General features: G+C 39.6%; 1 protein-coding gene across 1 annotated transcript in view; it reads left to right on the top strand.

The window, feature by feature from the left end:
- RFTN2 (raftlin family member 2) overlaps positions 1 to 20,786 on the top strand; it is a 70,219-nt gene that overhangs the window by 1,565 nt on the left and 47,868 nt on the right. Inside the window, exons 2-3 of the mRNA XM_004772171.3 lie at positions 18,398 to 18,581; positions 20,319 to 20,433. Coding sequence (XP_004772228.1) covers positions 18,398 to 18,581; positions 20,319 to 20,433 — 299 coding nt within the window. The remainder of the gene's footprint in view (positions 1 to 18,397; positions 18,582 to 20,318; positions 20,434 to 20,786) is intronic.

Here is a 20,786-nt window from a genome sequence, read left to right as displayed (position 1 = left end):
ATCAGTTAATAGAAAGTTTATACTAAATAAGTTATCATGTTGGATATGAATTTCTTTTCAACTTAAACACAAATTCTCCATTTTTTGGTTTGTTGTGTGAACAGTACATCTTTGTGCCAGAAGCAAGAACAGCCCATTTTTCTTTGTCAAAAATTGAGCTAGCCAGCAAGCAAACCCCCTTCCAGGGACACATAAAATCTGTACATATACTTTCAACATATTCACATTTCTATTTTTATCTAAACCTAAGGCTGCCAAGGAAAAAATGTCAATACTCTTCATTTTATTTTTAATTATGGAAGTTAAAAGTGGATGGAGGAAACGGTGACAATCAGAGAGCTAACCAATCATGTGGATTTGTTCCATACTTTTTCAAAAACCATCCTTTGAGAAATATTCATGATATGCCATGTTTTCTCCATTGATTGTTCTTATCCGTTATTTTTAGGGCAAGTTTCTGTAAATTCATAGGACACAAACACACACTTTCCTTAACCTTAAGACCTTGTCTACTCAAACTTTAGGCCAGAGCCATTTTGATCTGCACTTTAAGAATTGCTGCACAATCTGCCCTAGAATCCCAGGGCTTAAAGTAACTTGACATTTTTTTCTGATTTATTTCCTTCTAACCATGCTAACAGTCTCGAACGAATGTGTATAAATGCAGTCATGCTTGAATCAGAAACGTCTACAGCTTTCTTCAGGAAGCATTTGGCTTTGTTGTTCCCAGAAGCCCTCCTCTCTGTGGAGGAGTGTCATTGCTCCCTCCACCCTAGGTGTTCGGAGGAGGTAACGGAATGTCACACTGTGAAGTGTAGGTAGGGGCACAGATGGCCAAGGTTAGACAGAAAGCAGGCACATATTTTAAAGTTGCATCTGGTTCCTATTTGGTTGAGGCGCCGCGTCTCCTGGTGCCCCTTTCTGTCCAGTTCTTCCACACTTTTTTTTTGTTGTGTTTGTTTTGTTCTTGCCTTTGCCTTTGCCTCAGAAGCCAAGACTCTGTATCCCCCCCAACTGCACAAGCTACCTTTCTTTATCCCGTTCTCTGACCTCCACCTGCCCCTCCAGTGTATAGAGGAACGAGGCCTGGAGTGGGGGAGTGGGGAGAACATGCCAGCCTTCTGTTAGCACGGGCAGCTCTGTCCTGGGATTGCTGTGAGTTCTAACTAGTGGCACCTCCTGCTTCTCAGGGGCCACTGTGAGCGACCTTTCAGGAAACAGAATGGTCTGGTGACAGCTGTGTGTGCTCACGACCCGCCTGTCTCATACCTTGTTTTCCTCCGTTTTTTCCAAACAGATGACATGAGACAGAGAGTAAAGTCTCAGTGGGTCAAGAGGAGGAGGCCCTTTGAAATTACCAGGGCCCCGTGTTCGGATGCCTAATTATCCTGAATGATTTCTTTATTTTCCATTCAGTTTCATTCATCTCTCTCTCTCTCTCTCTCTCTCTCTCTCTCCCCCCCTCCCCTCTCCCTGTCCCTCTCGCATGCGTTCTCAATCTCTCTCTCTCTCTCTCTGCTTCCCCACACTCTTTTTGGATGGGTGGGCAGGGGGACTTTGAGCCATTATTTACATCTCCATGGGAGAAATAATAGCACAGTCATTAAGCACACGGGACTCTGCAATCAAAGTTCCTGGATTCCAGATCAGGCTCTTTCACTCTCTAACTGTGGCAGGTTTATAAATGTTGCTATATCTCAGTTTCCCCTTCTGAAAAAGAAGGGTTCTGCTGGTGCTCACATAATAGAGTTGTTTTGAGGATTAAAGAGGATAATACAAGATAATCCACTTAATAAAAGTTAACTATTATTATCCATCCTGGCTTTGTGCCAGGTCTACCAACTGCACTAGTGAGATTTTGGTACAATTTTTGTGATAAATTTTCTGGATTATTGTATAGTAACCCACGAATGTGTATTTATGAGCATGTGTGAGTGTATATATGAGCATGTTACAGAATTTCTTAATGAATAGTTAAATTAACTTTGCAAAGGATCCAAAAGTGTTGGTTTCATCCTTAAAGCCCAGAAAAGAATCTGAATAACAATAGCCTTAAGGATTTTTAAAGCACTTACAGCTTTAAGATTAAAGGAGTTTTTACAATACTAAAAACCCAACAGGACAGATGGTAGCTTTGAATTTCTAGTAAAATTATGTAAAATATATGAAGTAAAATGTTGCTCGCCCCTAACTTGCTTCCTTATTATTAAAAGAAGAAACTCTCATTTTTTATCACTGCTGTTCACAGCAATCAATACATATAACATATGTATTCTGTAGAAGATGCTGATAAGCACTGGAAATACAAAGAGGAATGAGACAGTTTCTGCCCTCAAGTATTTTATATTCTAAAGGGTCAAACTGGACAAGATCATGAACGCGTCAAAATCGGGAACTAGATCTTATCCACCTTTGTATCCCGTGACTAGCACAGTGTTTGGCACATGAACAACGGTCAATAAGTTTTAACGAATTAATGAAGAAAAAATTACAATACAAGATACAAGAGGTGTCAGAAAAAGGAAAAATCAATTTTGAATAGGATCAGTTGGAATTGGAACCGGGACTTTAACTGACCCTGAAGAACATATAGGGCTTATTAGTCAGAAAAGGATTAAGAGGTTGAGACATATTCAAGGACCACTGACTAGAGCAGTGAGCAAAGGGGCGCGGGTGGGGGGGGTGTTGGAGAAAGGGAGAAAATGAGGTTGGAAATAAATGGAGTATGAAATGCTGTGACCTGGCTAAGGAAGGATTCTTTGATTCTACTGGAATTAAGTAGCTGTAAAGACTTTTGAATGAGTAGTCAACAGGTACAGAGAAGTATTTTTAGAAGATGAATGTGAGATTGAGTGGGAAGAGATGGGAGCGAGGCTAGTGATTTAGAAGGCCTCTTGTAGTGGTCAAGGCTACAAGAGGACAATTAGGACACACATGTGGGGAACAGCAAAAGGATGGAACGCATGGGCAAATATAAGACAATGAAGAAGGAACTTACTAGCTTGTGGCTGGCTGGATATGAAGGGACAGAAAGAATGAGGAATCCAGGATGACTTCCTGCTTCTGAGTAAGTGAGTGACTGAGCCTGAGTAACTGTGGAAATAATGATGCCTCTCACAGTAGGAAGGGCATCCCAGAAAGTCAGTGTGGGGTCAAGAGCAGCTCCGTCACAGGCATGTTGCATTTGGGGGGGCAGTGGACATCTTACAGCACATAAGGACTGCTTCTATGAGAGACTCTTACAGATACGGGAGCTGGAGTATGGTGATTTCCACAAGGATGAATTGAAATAAGGGAAGTCTTAAAGAGAGGGAATATGAGAAGGGCGTTAAGCATCTTGGGCTGAGTTGTCAGGCATAGTTAACCATATTGAGACAATTCAACAAAAAGACAGAGAAGGAAGACAGTCAGGACCATGTAGCACCAGAGAACACACGGAACGGAAAGGCTTCAAAAAGCAAGAAGTGGTCAATAATTTTAAATTGTAGAGAACTTTTTAAGAATGAAGATACAGCACTGAAGAGAACGCGTTGAGGAATCAATAAGCAGCAAATAAAGGATCAGAAATGAGGGAAGGAAGCGGATGGGAGAAGAAGAAGAGAAAGGAAGGGTGGGACCAGCTAAATTTTCTGTATCTGTCTGAGTCTATTAAGTTCATGAGCATTTCCTCAAATAGTCAAAAGTGATGAAATTTACTCAAACATCAACGTAATCCCTGTCATAGTGCCTAGCCCAAATTCCTACCAGGTGATAAAACCTATATGGGGAGTTCCATTATGTTTGAAATAATGGTGAGGTATTTGGTTTAGAAGAATAATAAAACCTCACAAATCCAGACTCTTGTGGAAGAGAATGATCCCAGCCTGAACTGAGAGAGAAGAGAATCTCTGGTAATAGCACACAGTCGATCCTCTTAAATACTGATGTTGAGAGAAAATACATATACATTTCTATCAGCAGTATAATTTCTATCTTCTGTCCCACATATACTTCTTATATCTGGGTGGACAGCTACTCATTAATTGAACTAATATTGCTGAGTACCTCCTGAACTAAGAGCTAGGGTACAAAGATAAATAAAGCCTAGTCCCTGGTCCTTATGAACCTGTACCCTAGTGAGCATCCTACTGACGGACACCCAATGAGAATGTGTACATCATACACTATGATACAGGCTATGCTGGAAGTGTGAGGGCTACAGAAGCATATACCTGATTGGTGGGATCCAGAAAGATTCCTTAAAAGATGGGTCACCTCAATCTGAGGTAGGATGTAAAGAATGAGTAGGACTTAGACAAAGGTTTGTACCCACAATAGAGAAAATACAACTGCAAATTTATAAGGAAAAAACAAACAACCCAATAGGAAAAAACTGAACAAGGAATTTGGACAGACATTTCACAAAATAGTTAATCCCAAAGGTCAATGGACATATGAAACTGTGCTCAACCTTATTAGTAAGTGGGAAAATGCATGTGAAGACCACAGTGAGATACCACTAAAAATCATCCAAAATGGCTAAAATTTTAAAAGACTGACGATACCACAGGTTAAACTATACACCATTTTGGGGGGGAAATGTTTTAGCATTACCTGGTTAGCTGAAGATACACCGAATACGGATGTGTGTCCATGCGTACTGTGAGGCACATACAAGAGTGTTCAGGGAAGTGTTATTTATGATAGCCCAAAAGAATGAACAACACAGAAATCCAAGAATAAGAGATTAGAAAAATCAGTTGTGGTATACTCACACAGTGGAACACTATACTGCAAAAGTCAGCAAACTCTTTCTGTGAGGGGCTACATAGTTAAGTATTTTAGTCTTTGTGAGCCACGTGGTGTCCATCACAATTACTCGGCTCTGCCATTGTAGTACCAACGCACCCTATGGTATGAAATAAGCCATAGGCAGCACTTCGCCAACCTGGACTGTACTGCAGTGAAAATGAATGAACTAAAGCTACGCAACCTACACAAGACAAATCTCACAGGCATAATGCTGAGTGAAGGAAGACAGACACTGGGGGCGCCTGGCTGGCTCAGTGAACACAGTGCGCGACTCTTGATCTCGGAGTTGTGAGTTCAAGCCCCATGCTAGGTGTAGAGATTACTTAAAAAATAATAATAATAAAAATAAAAAATCTTAAAAAAAGAAGAAGAAGATAGATACAGAAGGATATGCCATATGATTCCATTTATATAAAACAAAAAAATGGGCAAAACTGAACTATGGTGTTTAAGGGTGCATTCTTGGATAGTAGACTAGAAAGAAGAGAAAGGAAATGATGGCCATAAAATCCAAGATAGCCCAGAGAGGGCGAGGGAGATTGTGATTGGAAAGGGCAAAATGGGAAGCTTCTGGAGTGCCCGCCATATTCTGATTTTTGAACGGATGGTGGTTACCCACGTCCTGTCAGTGTTTATGTTTTGTCTTATTTTTGTATGCTAGTGACATTTCTACCCCTACCTAAAAAACCTTAAAAGATCTTTTTTCTTTAAAGGCTAAGTAGGAAGTATAGGTAAAGCAAATAAGGTTGAAAGACAAGATATACAGACTCAGAAACGAGAGAAAATGTCATGGAATTCTGTTTTATCTGTCCGGGAACCACAGATAAAACAGAATGGCTGGAGAGCAGCTCAGGAAGGAGGGAGCAGTGAAACAGAAAGCTGCAGGAGTCCGAAATGGTCATAATTGGATCTTTCATTTATCTGTCCATAGTAATGAACCTGTAGCTAAATAGAGTTTTAGCATATTTAAAACTGCAGTTACATTACTTCGATTAAATATACTAATGAGTGACTATAAAAATGACAGCTTCCATGGAAATATAAAAGATTACATAATTTGGATATTATTCATCTAGCAGTTCATATTGGTAAATAATTTTAAGCATTTTGATAAGTAGAGTAAAACCAAATATCCCTTCTAATATCCATACATGAAATTGCTTAACAATTTATTATAGTCCAAAAGCTTTAGCCTAACTCATGTCTGAACTTTCACAAATTCTTAACATGACCCAAAGAGATTACTTTCTTATAGGCACTGAAGTGTATGGCTGTGGAGTCATCTTGTCTGGTTTAATCGCAGCCTCACCACTTACTAGCAATTTGGACAAGTTACCAGATCTCTCTCTTCCTGGGTTTCCTCATCTGAGAATAATGATAGTATCTACCTTATGGAGTTTTGTAAGGGTTAATTAAGATTAGGCATGTAAAGCATTTCACATAGGGCCTGGCACAAAATAAGCATTTGGTATATGTTACCTATTATTTTTTTATTATAATTCCTAAATATATATAGAGATTGACAGTCTATTTCCTTTTGAGAATATGGTGAAATTACTTGCCAGTGTTTATACATTGTATGTTTATCTGAGGAAATAATGTTTCATAAATATTTCAAAAACACATACCAATCTTCAGAAGTAAATTGGTGGAAAGAACATATATATATGTCTTGGACAGTTTTCATAAAGTTATGTCATCAGAGCAAAGCTTTTGGCATTGAGCAATTTCTTAGCTTTATACTGGAAGGTAAATCTTTCTGTTTCTAAAATGTGATTTTTGCCTAAGAAGCTTTTAAGCAAATGAGCATAAAAAAGTCTACTGATATTTTATTTTAAAGATTTTATTTATTTATTTGTCAGAGAGAGAGAGAGAGATCACAAGTAGGCCAAGAGGCAGGCAGAGGCAGAGGGAGAAGCAGGCTCCCCACCAAGCAAGGAGCCCAATATGGGACTCGATCCCAGGACACCGGGATCATGACCTGAGCCGAAGGCAGCCACTTAACCAACTGAGCCACCCAGGCATCCCAGTTGATATTTTATTTTAGAAACTATGAGGACAAATGTTAAAATGTGCTTGACCTTCAGTGTGTTTCAATTTTAATCATAAAAATCACCTTTGCATCTATACAGTTTTCAAAGCAATTATAAAATATTTTCTTTCATCAGTAATCCACAATAGTCTTGTAAGGTATAATAAAGCATTTACAAATCGTGCAGCATCAATTTCACAGTAACCAACCACACCCAATAATGCTGTGAACAGCACCATTTGTTCCTTCTCCTAAAGAACTGAGAAAGGACGGAGGGTGGCTGCAGAGCTAGGAGGAGGAAGACGGATGGCTTGCAGCTGCTGCTCACCGCCTGTGCTGTTCAAATCCTAGCCAAAACAACTACCACCTCCCCCTGAATTTCCTGGTGTCAAAAGTAATAGAGCCAAGGGGTGCCTGGCTGGCTCAGTCATGTGACCCATATTGGGTATATAGATCACTTAAAAACAAAGTCTTAGGGGCGCCTGGGTGGCTCAGTGGGAAGCCTCTTCCTTCAGCTCAGGTCATGATCCCAAGGGTGCCCCACATCGGGCTCTCGACTCAGCGGGGACCCTGCTTCTTCTTCTCTCTCTGCCTGCCTCTCTGCCTACTTGTGATCTCTGTCTGTCAAATAAATAAATAAAATCTTTAAAAAAAATGTTTTAATCTTTAAAAAAAGTAATTAAAAAAATAAACAACAACAACAAATTGACCCTCTGATATTACTGCCCCAGTATAAAGACATCAGATCAAAGGCTTGGCCTCAAACACCGAGCCTGTTGAGGGGAAGTACTCACTCTGGTCAGCACTGATGAAAATTCCTCTCTGTGCACAACTCTCCCCTTCCTCACACCTCTCAGCTCAGTCAGGCTTCTTGTCTCTTCTCAGCACAAGTAAGAATCGAAAGGACTTACATGAAGGGAAGTCCTCATAAAAATTCCTCGATTTATTTTTCCTCTCTATGCTCCTGGCTTTACTTTTCTTGAATGGTGTTTAAAGCAAGTCCCAATGTCAGATAAGGAGAACAATTTGTTAAAAGAGTGAACCCCAGCCCTATCACCATCCTTCTCCTCTTCCCATTAATGAAGAATTGGATCACTCTTTCTGTGTCCTAGGATGCTGGACACTGCCGAATGTGATCTAGGTGTCCCGGCCTGGACCTGAGCAGGCTCTAGTCAACAGAGTTCCTGGTGTGACCCACAGCAGAAGTTGCAAACCAAGGAGATAATGGGCCATATTCAGCCTTCAGACAGGTCTCACTTGCTGTACACAGTATTAAAATATTTGAATTAACTATCTTTTTATAAATGTGCAAATATTACATAAGAATCTGGATTGGGGGGGTTCTTAAAAATTAGAAGATCCAATAACAACTGGGCCCACATGCTTATATGGCAGCCCTTAGCTGAACCTACTACTCTCTTTGGATGAGGTTCTGAGTCTTTTCTAGGTCCCACAGCCTCCTCCAGAACAGGTCCTTTCTTCACTTTAACAGCCTGGTGCCTTTAGCTGCCTTATTGGACACTTAAGTGTCCTTACTGGGACTCAGTGTACTAAGTCAGTGAGTTAGGAAGCCCTGATCTGGACTGTGAGCTTCGGAGCACCTAATCCACAGCTGAGTTGGGACACGAGATCTGGAGCATGCATAAGGACCTCTGATCTAGAGTGTGAGTTAGAGACCTCTAGAATCCTACAGGATGGGAAGCAGGCTATGTTTTTGAAATAAATCCAAATCTCTACAGTGATCTTTCTGGAAATTTTTTTAAGTGTTTTTTTTTAAGATTTTATTTATTTATTTGACATACAGATCACAAGTAGGCAGAGAGGCAGGCAGAGAGAGAGAGAGGAGGAAGCAGACTCCCCTCTGAGCAGAGAGCCCGATCCACGGCAACGGGATCATGACCTGAGCCGAAGGCAGAGGCTTTAACCCATTGAGCCACCCAGACATCCCCTTTCTGGAGATTTTTAAACCAACAATGACATCCTTGAAGACACTTTCACTGGAAGTTCTCTTTCCTGAACTGGACCACCAAGACACAGGCACAGCCCTGGTGTCTGAGCGTTTACTCTGTGCCAGGCGCTGGGCTCATGTTACTATTGAACAATCTATAAAGTACTACAGTTACTTATTCTTGTCTCAGAGAGGCAAAGTAACTTGTTTCAGATCTAGTAAATGGCATAATCATGATTTGAACCCAGGTGACTGCTTTAAGAGCCTAAGGAAAACTCTGAGGAAAATACTGCATTGCCTCTCTTTCCAGAGGAAGGGGCCTTATTTATTTAACAAAGAGGCAACCATTGTATGGCATATACTGCACATCAGCTACTTTATAGGAACAAATATTAACTTATTTAGTCCTTCTGACAATCCTATAGGGTAGATCCTATTTGGGGTGGGGGAAGGGAGGGGTAGATCCTATTCTCAATCTCCCTTTCCAGGCTAGTAAGTGTCAGAGCTAAAATTCGCATCCAGGTTCTAGAGTCTGTTTTCTAAACCCATGCTCCATGAGAACCCTGGAGCTCTGTTCATTGAATATGTTACACCTAATTTTTTCATTTGCTGGTCCTTTAATAAGTATTCTTAAGCACTTACCATAACTGTCATGTCTGTGTTGAGGGCTGCTTATCGAAAGGCACAGACCTGGGCGCCTGGGTGGCTCAGGGGTTTAAAGCCCCTGCCTTCAGCTCAGGCCATGATCCCAGGGTCCTGGGATCGAGCCCCATATTGGGCTTTCCGCTCTGCAGGGAGCCTGCTTTCCCCTCTCTCTCTGCCTGCCTCTCTGCTTATTTGTGATCTCTCTCTCTGTCAAATAAATAAATAAAATCTTAAAAACAAACAAAAGGCACAGAGCTGCAGATAGAACATACACACTTGAGGCAGTTCAATACTGACTATAAGGCACTGAGCCCAAATAAACATGATCTTTACATAAACTTATGCTAAGATATAGCTGTATAATTTTTTCTCCCTCTCTAACTTTTCTAGATTTCTCAGTTTGTAATTGCTCCCAAAACCGCTGTGTGTGTGTGTGTGTGTGTGTGTGTGTGTGTGGTGCATTAACATTTCTTTTGCTTTGAGACTCAAGACAATAACCTTACTTTAGTGAGAGTGCAAGAGGCTGTGGAGTTGACCTGGAAAGCTGGACTTATTCCATTGACATCACCAGAGAACGAGGTGTTCCTTAGAAATACATTCTCCACCTGAACAGGAACCCCCTTAAGCACCAATGTTATTCTGTTATAACTATCTTCTTGGTGATAGTTTTTAACATGTTACATAACTCTGCCTTTGAAAACCATATTCTGAAACAAGAGAATGGAGGGAATGAGTTTATTTTCATGATCAGTTTGGGACAATGAAGTGTAGAAAGCCCATTAAGCGACCCTAAACTGTAAAGTTTTTATAGTTCTTTTATCTAGTTTTTTAATTCATTTTATCCCTCTGATGTCATCTGTCTCCTTGTTACTGTCATTGTGTCCTTGCTCCTCCTCAATGGGTCTCTGAGCCTCGACCAAATCACTTGGCACTGGACATGAGATGCTTTCAAATTGTACACACAGGCAGAGAAATAACACTGAGTCTCATAGTTCTGCCCTTTTCAATTCTTCTTAGCCCTTCCAATCAGTTTGGAATTAATGTATCTTTAACACCTCTCTAATGGCTAATTTTCCTTTTCAACAAAGAGAGAACAGAGGTATGGTTCAGAATCTTTGGTAGAGATCAGTGTCTGGCTAGAATCTAGTATTTTCATTGCATTCATTTGTATGGCAGCTTTCTACTTATGGTAAGTGATTCTGCTTTTATGGTCATATGAGAAATATAGATTCCTTTTGAAATAAGTGGAAGTTTAAATGAAAAGTAAGAGGCACCTGGGTGACTCAGTTGAGCATCTGACTCTTGTTCTTAGCTCAGGTTTGATCTCACCATCGTGGGTTCAGGCCCCCGCACTGGGCTCCACACTTTAAAAAACAAAAAAGAAAAGAAAATTAAAAGAGGAAATTTAAGAATATGGAAATCCAATGGTACTCAGATATGACGAAAATTGTGAATGTGTGCTCAGTGACCTAAGTTTGGGATACACCACCTCAGTCCAATCACGCCTGGTAGTTAGGGGAGCTGCAGGCTGCAGGCGTGTCATGGGAAAGTGGGTGATCCCGGCCACCTGCAGCTGGGGTGAATACTCCTCCAGGTGGCTGGCCCCTCCACCATTCAGCCAGTGCCACACTAGCCTGCTGCTTCTGTGGGACAGCCCTTCACATACATCCAGATGGCATCCTGGTCCTCCCTTACTCGGCACATAATTGCAGAACACCTATAAGGGCCATCAGAACCCTCACTATCCTGAACATCTTTTTTTTAATGAACTCCAGCTTGAAACTGCATCTGATTTTGCCCTTAAATTGAACATAATCCACTTATTAATTCAACAAATATTAACTGAACATCGGTGTGCTAGGCACTGTTCCGGGTATAAAGAAATGGTGATGAACAAAGTGTGACTATCCCCCTGCCTTCATAGAGCTTTCAGTGTGGCGAGGGAGGCAGACCTTAAGTAAGATAACGGGGTGACGGGCACCTGGGGGGCTCAGTCAGTTGGGCCTCCAACTCTTGATTTAGGCTCAATCATGATCTCACGGGTCAAGGTATCAAGTCCCAGTTTGGGCTCCACACTCAGCAGGGAGTCTGCTTGAAGATTCTCTCCGCTGCCCCTGCCCCAACCCACATGGATGTGTGGGGACAGGTACCCACTCCCACTCTCTCTCTCTCAAATAAAATCAATCTTTAGAAAAAGATAACCAGGTGAATACACCAGTATATTCTGGTTATTATTTAGATGGTGATAAATGTGTAAGGGGAAGGAAAACAAACAGGAAGTATTCCAGTGTTGCTATACTGAGCACAGAAGTCAGTGAGCCAGCTTCCTGTGGAGGCAATTTTCTTTCAGATGACCATAATCACATTAGATTAATTGCTAACTTGTTTTTTTAAGATTTTATTTATTTATTTGAGAGAGAGAGAGAGGCAGTATAAGAGGGGGAAGGGTCAGAGAGAGAAGCAGACTCGCCACTGAGCAAGGATCCCGATATGGGGCTTGATACCAGGAACCTGAGATCATGTCCTGAGCTGAAAGCAGACGCTTAACTGGCTGAGCCACCCAGGCACCCCTAACTGCTAACTTATAATTAATCTGTGGTCAGCTGAAGTCTCTAGGATTTCCTCCTTCCCCCACCAAATGAACATGTAAATCAGATTTTTCTCATTCTGTGTTTTGAACTATGAAAAGAACTTAAGAATTTATCCTTGTTCAGATTTTTTTTTAACATTTAGAGCACCCAGCCAAGAGTTCTTCAAATCCTCATTCTCTTAGCCAATATATTTGCAACACTTCTTTGTATATAATTATCATTTTTCATTGACTCCAAAACATTGTTGATTGTAAAACACACTATTACTTTATGTACTGCTAAGGGAGAAAAAAAAAAAACATATGAATTAAACTATGACTTACTACTTTCTCACTTAGTAATTTAACTTTTATCAAAGATAAAACATCTTTCAGACATTTTTAAACATCAATTATTCCTTCTACCTCTCTTCTACATACATAGAAAAAGGAAAACTAAGTGCAATAAAGATATCCCTAAAACATCTTTAATTACACTCAAGCCCCAATTCTTCCAAATCACTTTCAAACTCAGAGCCCATGTGTCCCCTTTTTTCCACATAATTTTTTCCTCTGGGCTGTCAGGAGCATTGGAAATGCCACATTTCTTAAAAGACTGTTGGGCTTCTCTCTGAAGCACCTGACACACATTCTACAGGTTTGCGACTGGGGCTTCCTTGATATTGCCAGAAGCTACCAATGGCAAGTTTTCAGGCAAGAAACAGGGAACTAGGACTCACAGTTGTAGTTCAAGTGATCCTTAAATGGTTTCTTGACTGAAACCTTAAGCACTCTGTTTAGTCATGCCATATGGGAAAACAACCCAACTTCACACAGGTAATGATCCCCACTGTCATTATCACCTGCCAGCAGTAGTGGTTAATGCCAGGATAGATTTCCAAGCCAAGGCATATCCCTTACTCTTGTATTGAATTTTATAATTTATGAAGATGCACTTTCATAAAAATGAAATGCTCATCTCTGCTCATGTATTTTTAAGTTATCATCTGTAATCTACATACATCTGTGTTTCACTTTTGTCAGGTAAATAGTATTTCTCATAAACTTTAAAATTTCTTATACTTTCATGAATTTTTAAGTTTTCATTTGCCTCTTTGCCTGCTTGTGATATCTCTCTCTGTCAAATAAATAAATAAAATCTTTAAAAAAAAAAAACCTTTTTAAACCAATAAACTAGTGCCATTATACAAAACAAAAACAACAAAAAAAAAACAACCTTTGACCTAAATGTAAGACCTAAAGCTATAAAACTCCTAGAGAAAACATATGGGAGAACCTTCATGACATTGTATTTGGCAAAGATTTTTCAGATATAATACCAAAAGCAGAGGCAACAAAAGCAAAAATAAGTAATGAGACTATAACAAACTTAAAACTTCTGTACATCAAAGGGCACAATCAACAGTAGAAAGTCAGCCTATGAAATGGGAGTAAATATAGATCCAGAATATATAAAGAACTCCTACAACTTAACAACAAAATAACCCAAGTTAAAAATGGGCAAAGGGCTTGAATAGGCATTTCTCCAAAAATGATATACAAATGACCAAGGAGCGTATGATGTTCAACATCACTAATCATTAGGGAAATACAAATCAAAACTACAATGAAGTATCACCCCATACCCATTAGGGTGGCTACTATTTTAAAAAATGTACAAAAAACAAGTGTTGACAAGGATGTAAAGAAATTAGAACACTTGTACACCGTTGACAGGAATGTAAAATCATGTGACTACTATCGAAACCATATGGCCATTCCTCAAATAATTAAAAATAGAATTAACGATATAATTCAGCAATCACCCTTGTGGGTATATGTCCGAAAGAGCCGAAAGCAGGATCTCATACAGATATCAGCACATCTCCCTTCATAGCAGCAGTATTCACAATAGGCCAGTAGAATCAACTCAAACGTCCACTGATGTATGAATGGATAAACAAAATGTGGTATATACATACAATGGAATCTTCTTCAGTCTTGAAAAGAAATCCTGTCACATGCTACAACATGGATGAACCATGTGCCGTTACATTAAGTGAAATAAGCCAGTCACAAAAAGACAAAATAAGTTGACCTACGAACAACACAGCTTTGAACTACACAGATTCACTTACACGCAGATTTTTCTATAAATAGAATACAGTACTGTAAATGTCTTTCTCTTCCTGATGATTTTCTTCATAACATTTTCTTTTCCCCAGCTCACTTTATTGTAACGAGACAGTACAAAATACAACGTGTTAACCAACTGTTTATGTTGCTTCCAGTTGACAGGAGGCTATTAGTAGTTAAGTTTTCAGGGAGTCAAAAGTTACCCGTAGATTTTTGTCTGCATGGAGGCTGATGCCTTAAACCCCATGTTGTTGAAGGGTCAACTGTAATGTATGATTCTATTTATATAAAGTATCTAAGGTGATCAAATTCAGAAGGAGAAAGTAGATTTTAGTATGTACATATATGATATATGTTTTCTTTGACATAGAACCTTTTTTATTGTGGGAAAATATAAAGTTTACCATCTTCACCATTTTTTTAAAGATTTTACATATTTATTTAACAGAGAGAAAGATCACAAGTAGGCAGAGAGAGAAAGGGAAACAGGCTCCCTCCTGAGCAGAGAGCCCAATGTGGGGCTCAATCCCAGGACCCTGAGATCATGACCTGAGCTGAAGGCAGCGGCTAACAATTGAGCCACCCAGGTACCCCATCTTCACCATTTTTACGTGTACAGTTAGTGGCATTAAATACATACACATTATAGGCAGATAAAGATTATAAGCAGATACCATATAATCTTTAATGATGAAGGTGGCATTATGGAACTAAAATAAATAATATTAATTATTATGAACTTCTGAGCACCTGGTAAAATACAGAATGATTGAAGTATTTTCAAATATTCTATATTTACTAACAACTTAAGTGCCTTTTGAACTCAGTAAGTACCTTTCATATATGGGCTGCTGCAGCCCTCCATTCCCTGGGATGGTGGCAGTTTCACAGAGAACAAGCAGAGCGAGGGTTGCCTGAATTGCTCAAGGAAAGCAGACTTCTCCCAATCCTCAGTTCTTAGTTTCTGGGGTTTCATTCCCATTTGCGGCACGAGAGGAGACTAGGTGAGACAATATGGGGCCAAACAGTCACTGCAAGCACAGCGGCAAGGGAAGCAGAGCAGCAGGATGGAGAAGCTCTCCAAGCCTACAGCCTCACTCTCTGGAGGAGATGTGGCCCTTGGACAAATTTCTCCAGTTTTCACTCCAAGATAGAGCTAATTACACCCGATGTGGCTCCACCTCTCATTCCTTTTTAACCTCCTTTTCTATGTGGTTTTCTCATCACAATATTACTAATGTAAGGAACATAAAATGGGGCCTGAAGTTAGAGCCGTCTGAAGTGAATATGACCTTGAACTCTCCCTGGTTGGATTCTCACCAGGTTCGTGACCACCTTCACTTTTACAATCAAAAGAGTAGCAATTCCACAACACTGCCCGTGTGTTCATTCCCTTGGTGTCTCTCTCCAACAAGTCCTAGAGAAATTGTACTTTTGTTCCTGAACTTACTAGATAACTTTTTTGGTTTCCATTAGCTAACCTTGATGGTTTTCCCTCCTTTATGCAAAAATTTCACCTCCTAGTTCCCCTTATGAACAGAATTTCCAACTTAACATAATAACCTAAGGAAAATACTGGGCATAGAAAGAGTCATCAGGTAGGTTCCTTGCCCTGAAGGAGAGACAAACATAAAAACAAGTAACTCTCATCAAGTCTGAAAGGGAACTAGCAGAACCACAGCACAGGGGAAGAGGTGATTCACCAGGCGCAGGGAGCAGGACGGGAAATCAAAGCCTGGGGCGTGAGCCAGCGGGTGAGGTTCAGGAAGTGCGGTAGTACACGCCCGCCCCGCAAGACGCACCAGAAAACGGGTGACAAGAGTGAAGGCTGAATGAGAACAAAGAGACCAGACCCTGAAGATTCTTTGGTATCATGCTAAAGCATTTCCACTTTGGACAGTAAGCAACAAGATCCATTAAAAGACTGCATTTCTTTAAAATATTGTGGAATTAGTATGCAATTCTAAAAATAAGTTTAGGTTAGGTTTCATTCCTTAGTCTTAACAGTTTATTCTGTTTTATAGTTTGTCCTTCTCTTTGTTTGGAAATCGGGATGGGACGTTAAAGAGTAAAACCATATGAACGGCAGAGTGATCACCACACAACCACGCAGGACAGGGCCGTTTTGCCATGAAACCCAGCTGTTCCTTCAAAGTCCAAGATGATTCTCTGTGTTTTCGTTCCTCTACATAACGATAAAGAAAGTATATTGTAAATAGATTCGTGTAAATCCAAAGGAGGATCAGAATTTGAGGAAACAGATCTCTCTTGGTTTATTTAACTTACCAATTGAGTGTTTTATTTTCTTCTGGGAAGCTGGCGTGAATACCCAGGGTTGGAGGTTCTGTTCCATCACGTGGATTTTAGTGTCAGGGGAGGTGGGGATTTCCTCTGACCCTTCTTCTTTGTCTGCCTCTTAACCTCCTTCCTGTGTTCAGGCAATTAGCAGCAGTTCTTTGCTGGACTCCGCTGACCAAACTGACAGGAGGCCAAGAGCCAGCATTGCCTATACCTGGAATTAATTTCATATGTTTTTTTACTCAAGAGAATCAAATTGCAGGCCTATTTCTAGATACAAATTCTTGATTGTTTTCCAGAAAATGAGGAATATTGTTACAGAAAATAAAATTGTTTTTTAAATTAATTCTGCTTGAGCACGAAGAACGTTTTCCCAAATAACACACCCTTTTCCTTTTGCTAAAAACTGTACACAACATACTGCTCTGTAGTTTCTACAGATCTGCCCTGCTTCAAAGAGATAATTCAACTGCGTATCAATTTTGCATTTAAAGTTCCTCTACATTTAGGAATTTTACTTATTAAAAAAGAGCTTCTGGGGCATCTGGATGCTCGATCAGTTAAGCATCCAACTCTTTTTTTTTTTTTTTAAGTTTTATTTGTCTGAGAGAGCACATAAGCAGGGAGAGTGGCAAGCAGAGGGAAAAGCAGGCTCCCGCTGAGCAAGGAGCCCAATCCAAGGACCCTGAGACCATGACTTGAGCCAAACGCAGATGCTTAAGCTTGAGCTAACCAGGTGCCCCAACTGTCCAACTCTTGATTTCACCTCGCGTCATGATCTCAGGGTTGTGTGGTTAAGCCCCGTGTCAGGCTTTGTGCTGGTGTGGGACTGCGTGAGGTTCTCTCTCTCCCTCTGCCCCTCCCCCCATTCTTTTTCTCTCTCTCCCTCTCTCAGGGGGGAAAAAAAAAGACTTTCTGGTTCCCTTTACTTTTCAATTCCTTTCCTCAAGCATTTATATAAGTATTGAAGTCAGTATTCTGTGATATAAGTGATATAAGTGATATAAGTCAGAGAAAGACAAGTATCCTATGATTTCACCTTTGTGGAATTTAAGAAACAAAACAAGATGAACATAGGAAAAGGGAAGTAAAAATAAAATAAGTTTAAAAACAGAGAGAAAGGCAAACCACAAGAGACTTTACAGGTAAGAGAAAAACTGAGGCTCGCTGGAAAGGAACAAGGTGGGGGTGTACTAAATGGGTGATGGGCCTTAAGGAGGGCACTTGCTGGGAATGAGCACGGGGTGTTACACGTGGTAGAAATAAGAAAGCACTTGACGACCTCTGCTTAACAAATGTCATTATATCCTCTTGTAATTTTTATATTTGTATTAATTTTATATTACAAAATTATGCATCGGGGGCACCTGGGTAGCTCAGTTGTTAAGCATCTGGCTTCGGCTCAGGTCATGGTCCTGAGATCAAGCCCCATATTGGGCTCCCTGCTCCGTGGAGAGCCTGCATCTCCCTCTCCCGCTGCTGCGCCCTCTGCTTGTGCTCTCTTGCTTGCTCTCTCTCTGTTAAGTAAATAAATAAATATTTTTTAAGTTTAATTTAATCTAAAAACAAACAAACAAATAAATAAATAAATAAATATGCATCTTATCTTGTTCAGAATTGTAAAAACAATTAGCTCTTCAACTTAATATTGTTTCTCTTATGTAGGTCTTCAGTATCTATTAATGGAATACAGTCAATCAAAGGAAATCCGAAAGAATAAAGCTACCTTAATTGAAAAATATGTATAAGGCAACTCTACTTTAAATCATATTGGTAATATTACATATCTACCAGCTTAGAAGGTTACTTTTGCTTTTTTCCACAATTAATTTAGCTATAATACATGCTAGTGTAACTTTATTTGAGATTAAATCATATGCTTCCTATTCATTAGGATTATCACACATAGATAGAAATAATGTTTTATAAAGTAATATTTTATAAATGTGCAAATTTCTCATTGCATTTGCTATTTCAGCTTCGCCGAACCCAGAAGTCATCAAGATAAATTCAATTCCAGATATAGTAACAAAAGTGGAAGACTACTATCTTAAAGGATACATTGTTGGAGCCATTCATCCTGTGATACAACCTGTGGGGCCAAGGAAACACCTACCCGCAAGTTACATGTACAGAGTGGTGCTGTTGCGCTCAAAATCAAGGTAAGCCTGGGCTCAAGGACACAGAGGAGGAGCTGTTGAGACAGTTTTCTTCAGCTACAAGAAAAGGAAGTTTGAATGTAGTGATGAGGATTAAAGGATAATTAGGGAGGTTGGTTTAGAGCATATTTTCCAGTAATTCAACCTGGACCGAGAGAAGGAAACTTACACCTCCTTCCTTTTAAAGCTCCTCATGGATTTTACCCCTTTGCAGAAAATGGGTCCTACGTGAGGATGTTAGTGAACAAAGGAAAAGGAAAATAGACTCAAAAAGTTCCTAGAACCTTTAGCAGAGTAACCGTCAGCTACAGGTCCTGCCACTGGACTGAAAGAGCTGACTGGGCCAATGAAGGCCACTTTCACTGAGTGTAGTTTTTTTTAACTGTCCTATAGTATTTTATTTATAGTGGCGACAGAAACTCCCTCTCCCTTTTAAAACTTTCACAGCAGAAAGACCTACCTGCCAAGTTCTCACAAATCAGAGAGACTTACCAGCTTTAAAAAAAAAAAAAAAAAAAAGTAGGATGTAAAACCCATTTTTTAAACTTTTTTTTAATAGCTGTTTTCCCAAACAATACTGCAACCATTTTTGTCAGCCTTGCTTGTAAGTTTGATAGTTTTCAAAATACAGTTGCCCTTTCCAATGAAGAATGAAAATAACCAATAACATATCAATAACCTACCAATTTTTTTTTTTTTTTTTTACACAACCCTAGCACTATATCAAGCCATCTCAAAGACCAGGGTAAACACTGTTTACTCTGTGCTTTTACTAGTGCTGGCCTAGTAACTGATTACTTTAACTAGGAAAGAGCTAAGGAAGGAAAGAAAAATGAAATAGAGGGAAAAAAAAACAGGAAAATTGAAAATACAAACAAACAAAAAAGGACTTTAAAAAATTCCAGTTGTGGGGTGCCTGGGTGGCTCAGTGGGTTAAAGCCTCTGCTTTCAGCTCAGGTCATGATCCCAGGGTCCTGGGATAGAGCCCCGCATCCGGCTGTCTGCTCAGCAGGAAGTCTGCTTCCTCCTCTCTCTGCCTACTTGTGATCTCTGTCTGTCAAATAAATGAATAAAATCTTAAAAAAAAAAATTCCAGTTGTGCTTTTAAGGGACACTGCCCTGCTACTCAGTAACTGCCAATTTACGGAAATCTGAGAGGGTTTGTACAGGCCCCAGCTTTCACTATGAGATGGAACCTCATCTGGTATTTCAAGCATTAGTGAATAAACATGCTATTTTGTCTCATGGTAGCAACGCTTATATCCTAATTACAAATCTGTTAAACTATGTATAAATTACTGTTCCTCTTTTAGCATAACTTCCAGTGGACTTAGCAGTGCTCTGACAAGACTAAGAATAAGCAAGGGATAAAGATCAGAAAAGGAAAAAGACAGGATGATAGTTTTTTGCACAGGACACTTACTTGTGCTTCTGTACAAAAATGAGGTATAACAGTGATCTGAAATCATTTCTCACAGTTTTTATTAAAATGACTGGTGAATTTTTTTTCTTCCATATTAAATTAGAAAACAAATTAATAGAAGTTTAAACTAAGAAAATTAAAATTAATAGAAGTTATTCTGTTTTTCTAATATTTTTACCTAAGAAGACAACCTTTAGGCTTAAGGGGGAAAAAAATTGTCTTGACCTTATTTATGAGTTGTTCACTCATTTTAACATTGAGCATATTAGCTGAAAATAATCAACTAACTTCCAACATGAATATATTCTCTGTTACAGCCCGAAGCATTCAGCAGTACCCAGCAGACAAAGATGCCCAAGACTTGTGATTGAGGAATATCTTCTAACTGATGAGACACAAACAAATGACATAGCAAAAGAACTGATAGAAAAGGTACATGTATATACTTTTCCATGTGGTATTGAGAAATACTTGTATTTCTTCTTCATCAGTTTCCTTTCTTACTTTAAAAAGAACAGAGAAATAAGGTCAGTGACTTCTCCTACCAGAGGTTAAAACATACCGAAGCACACATACCAAATTGTACACTTAGAAACAGCAATGCAGGCCAATGAAACAGAATGGAAATGCCAGACATAAATTTACACACATATAAGAAGTTTGGTAATAAACCTAATGAAATAAAATGGGGCACAACCATCATTTAGTAAGTGTTGCTCGGAAAATGGATAATTGTTCTGTAGAAAAATAGACTCCACACATTTTAAATGAGATAAAGGGGTAAC

The sequence above is a fragment of the Mustela putorius genome, unplaced genomic scaffold, assembly GCF_011764305.1.
Source record: "Mustela putorius furo isolate JIRA1106 unplaced genomic scaffold, ASM1176430v1.1 tig00000275_pilon_pilon_pilon, whole genome shotgun sequence".
Classification (NCBI taxonomy): domain Eukaryota; kingdom Metazoa; phylum Chordata; class Mammalia; order Carnivora; family Mustelidae; genus Mustela; species Mustela putorius.
The sequence above is the reverse complement of the archived record's forward strand: the minus strand, read 5'-3'. Positions and strand labels throughout refer to the sequence as shown.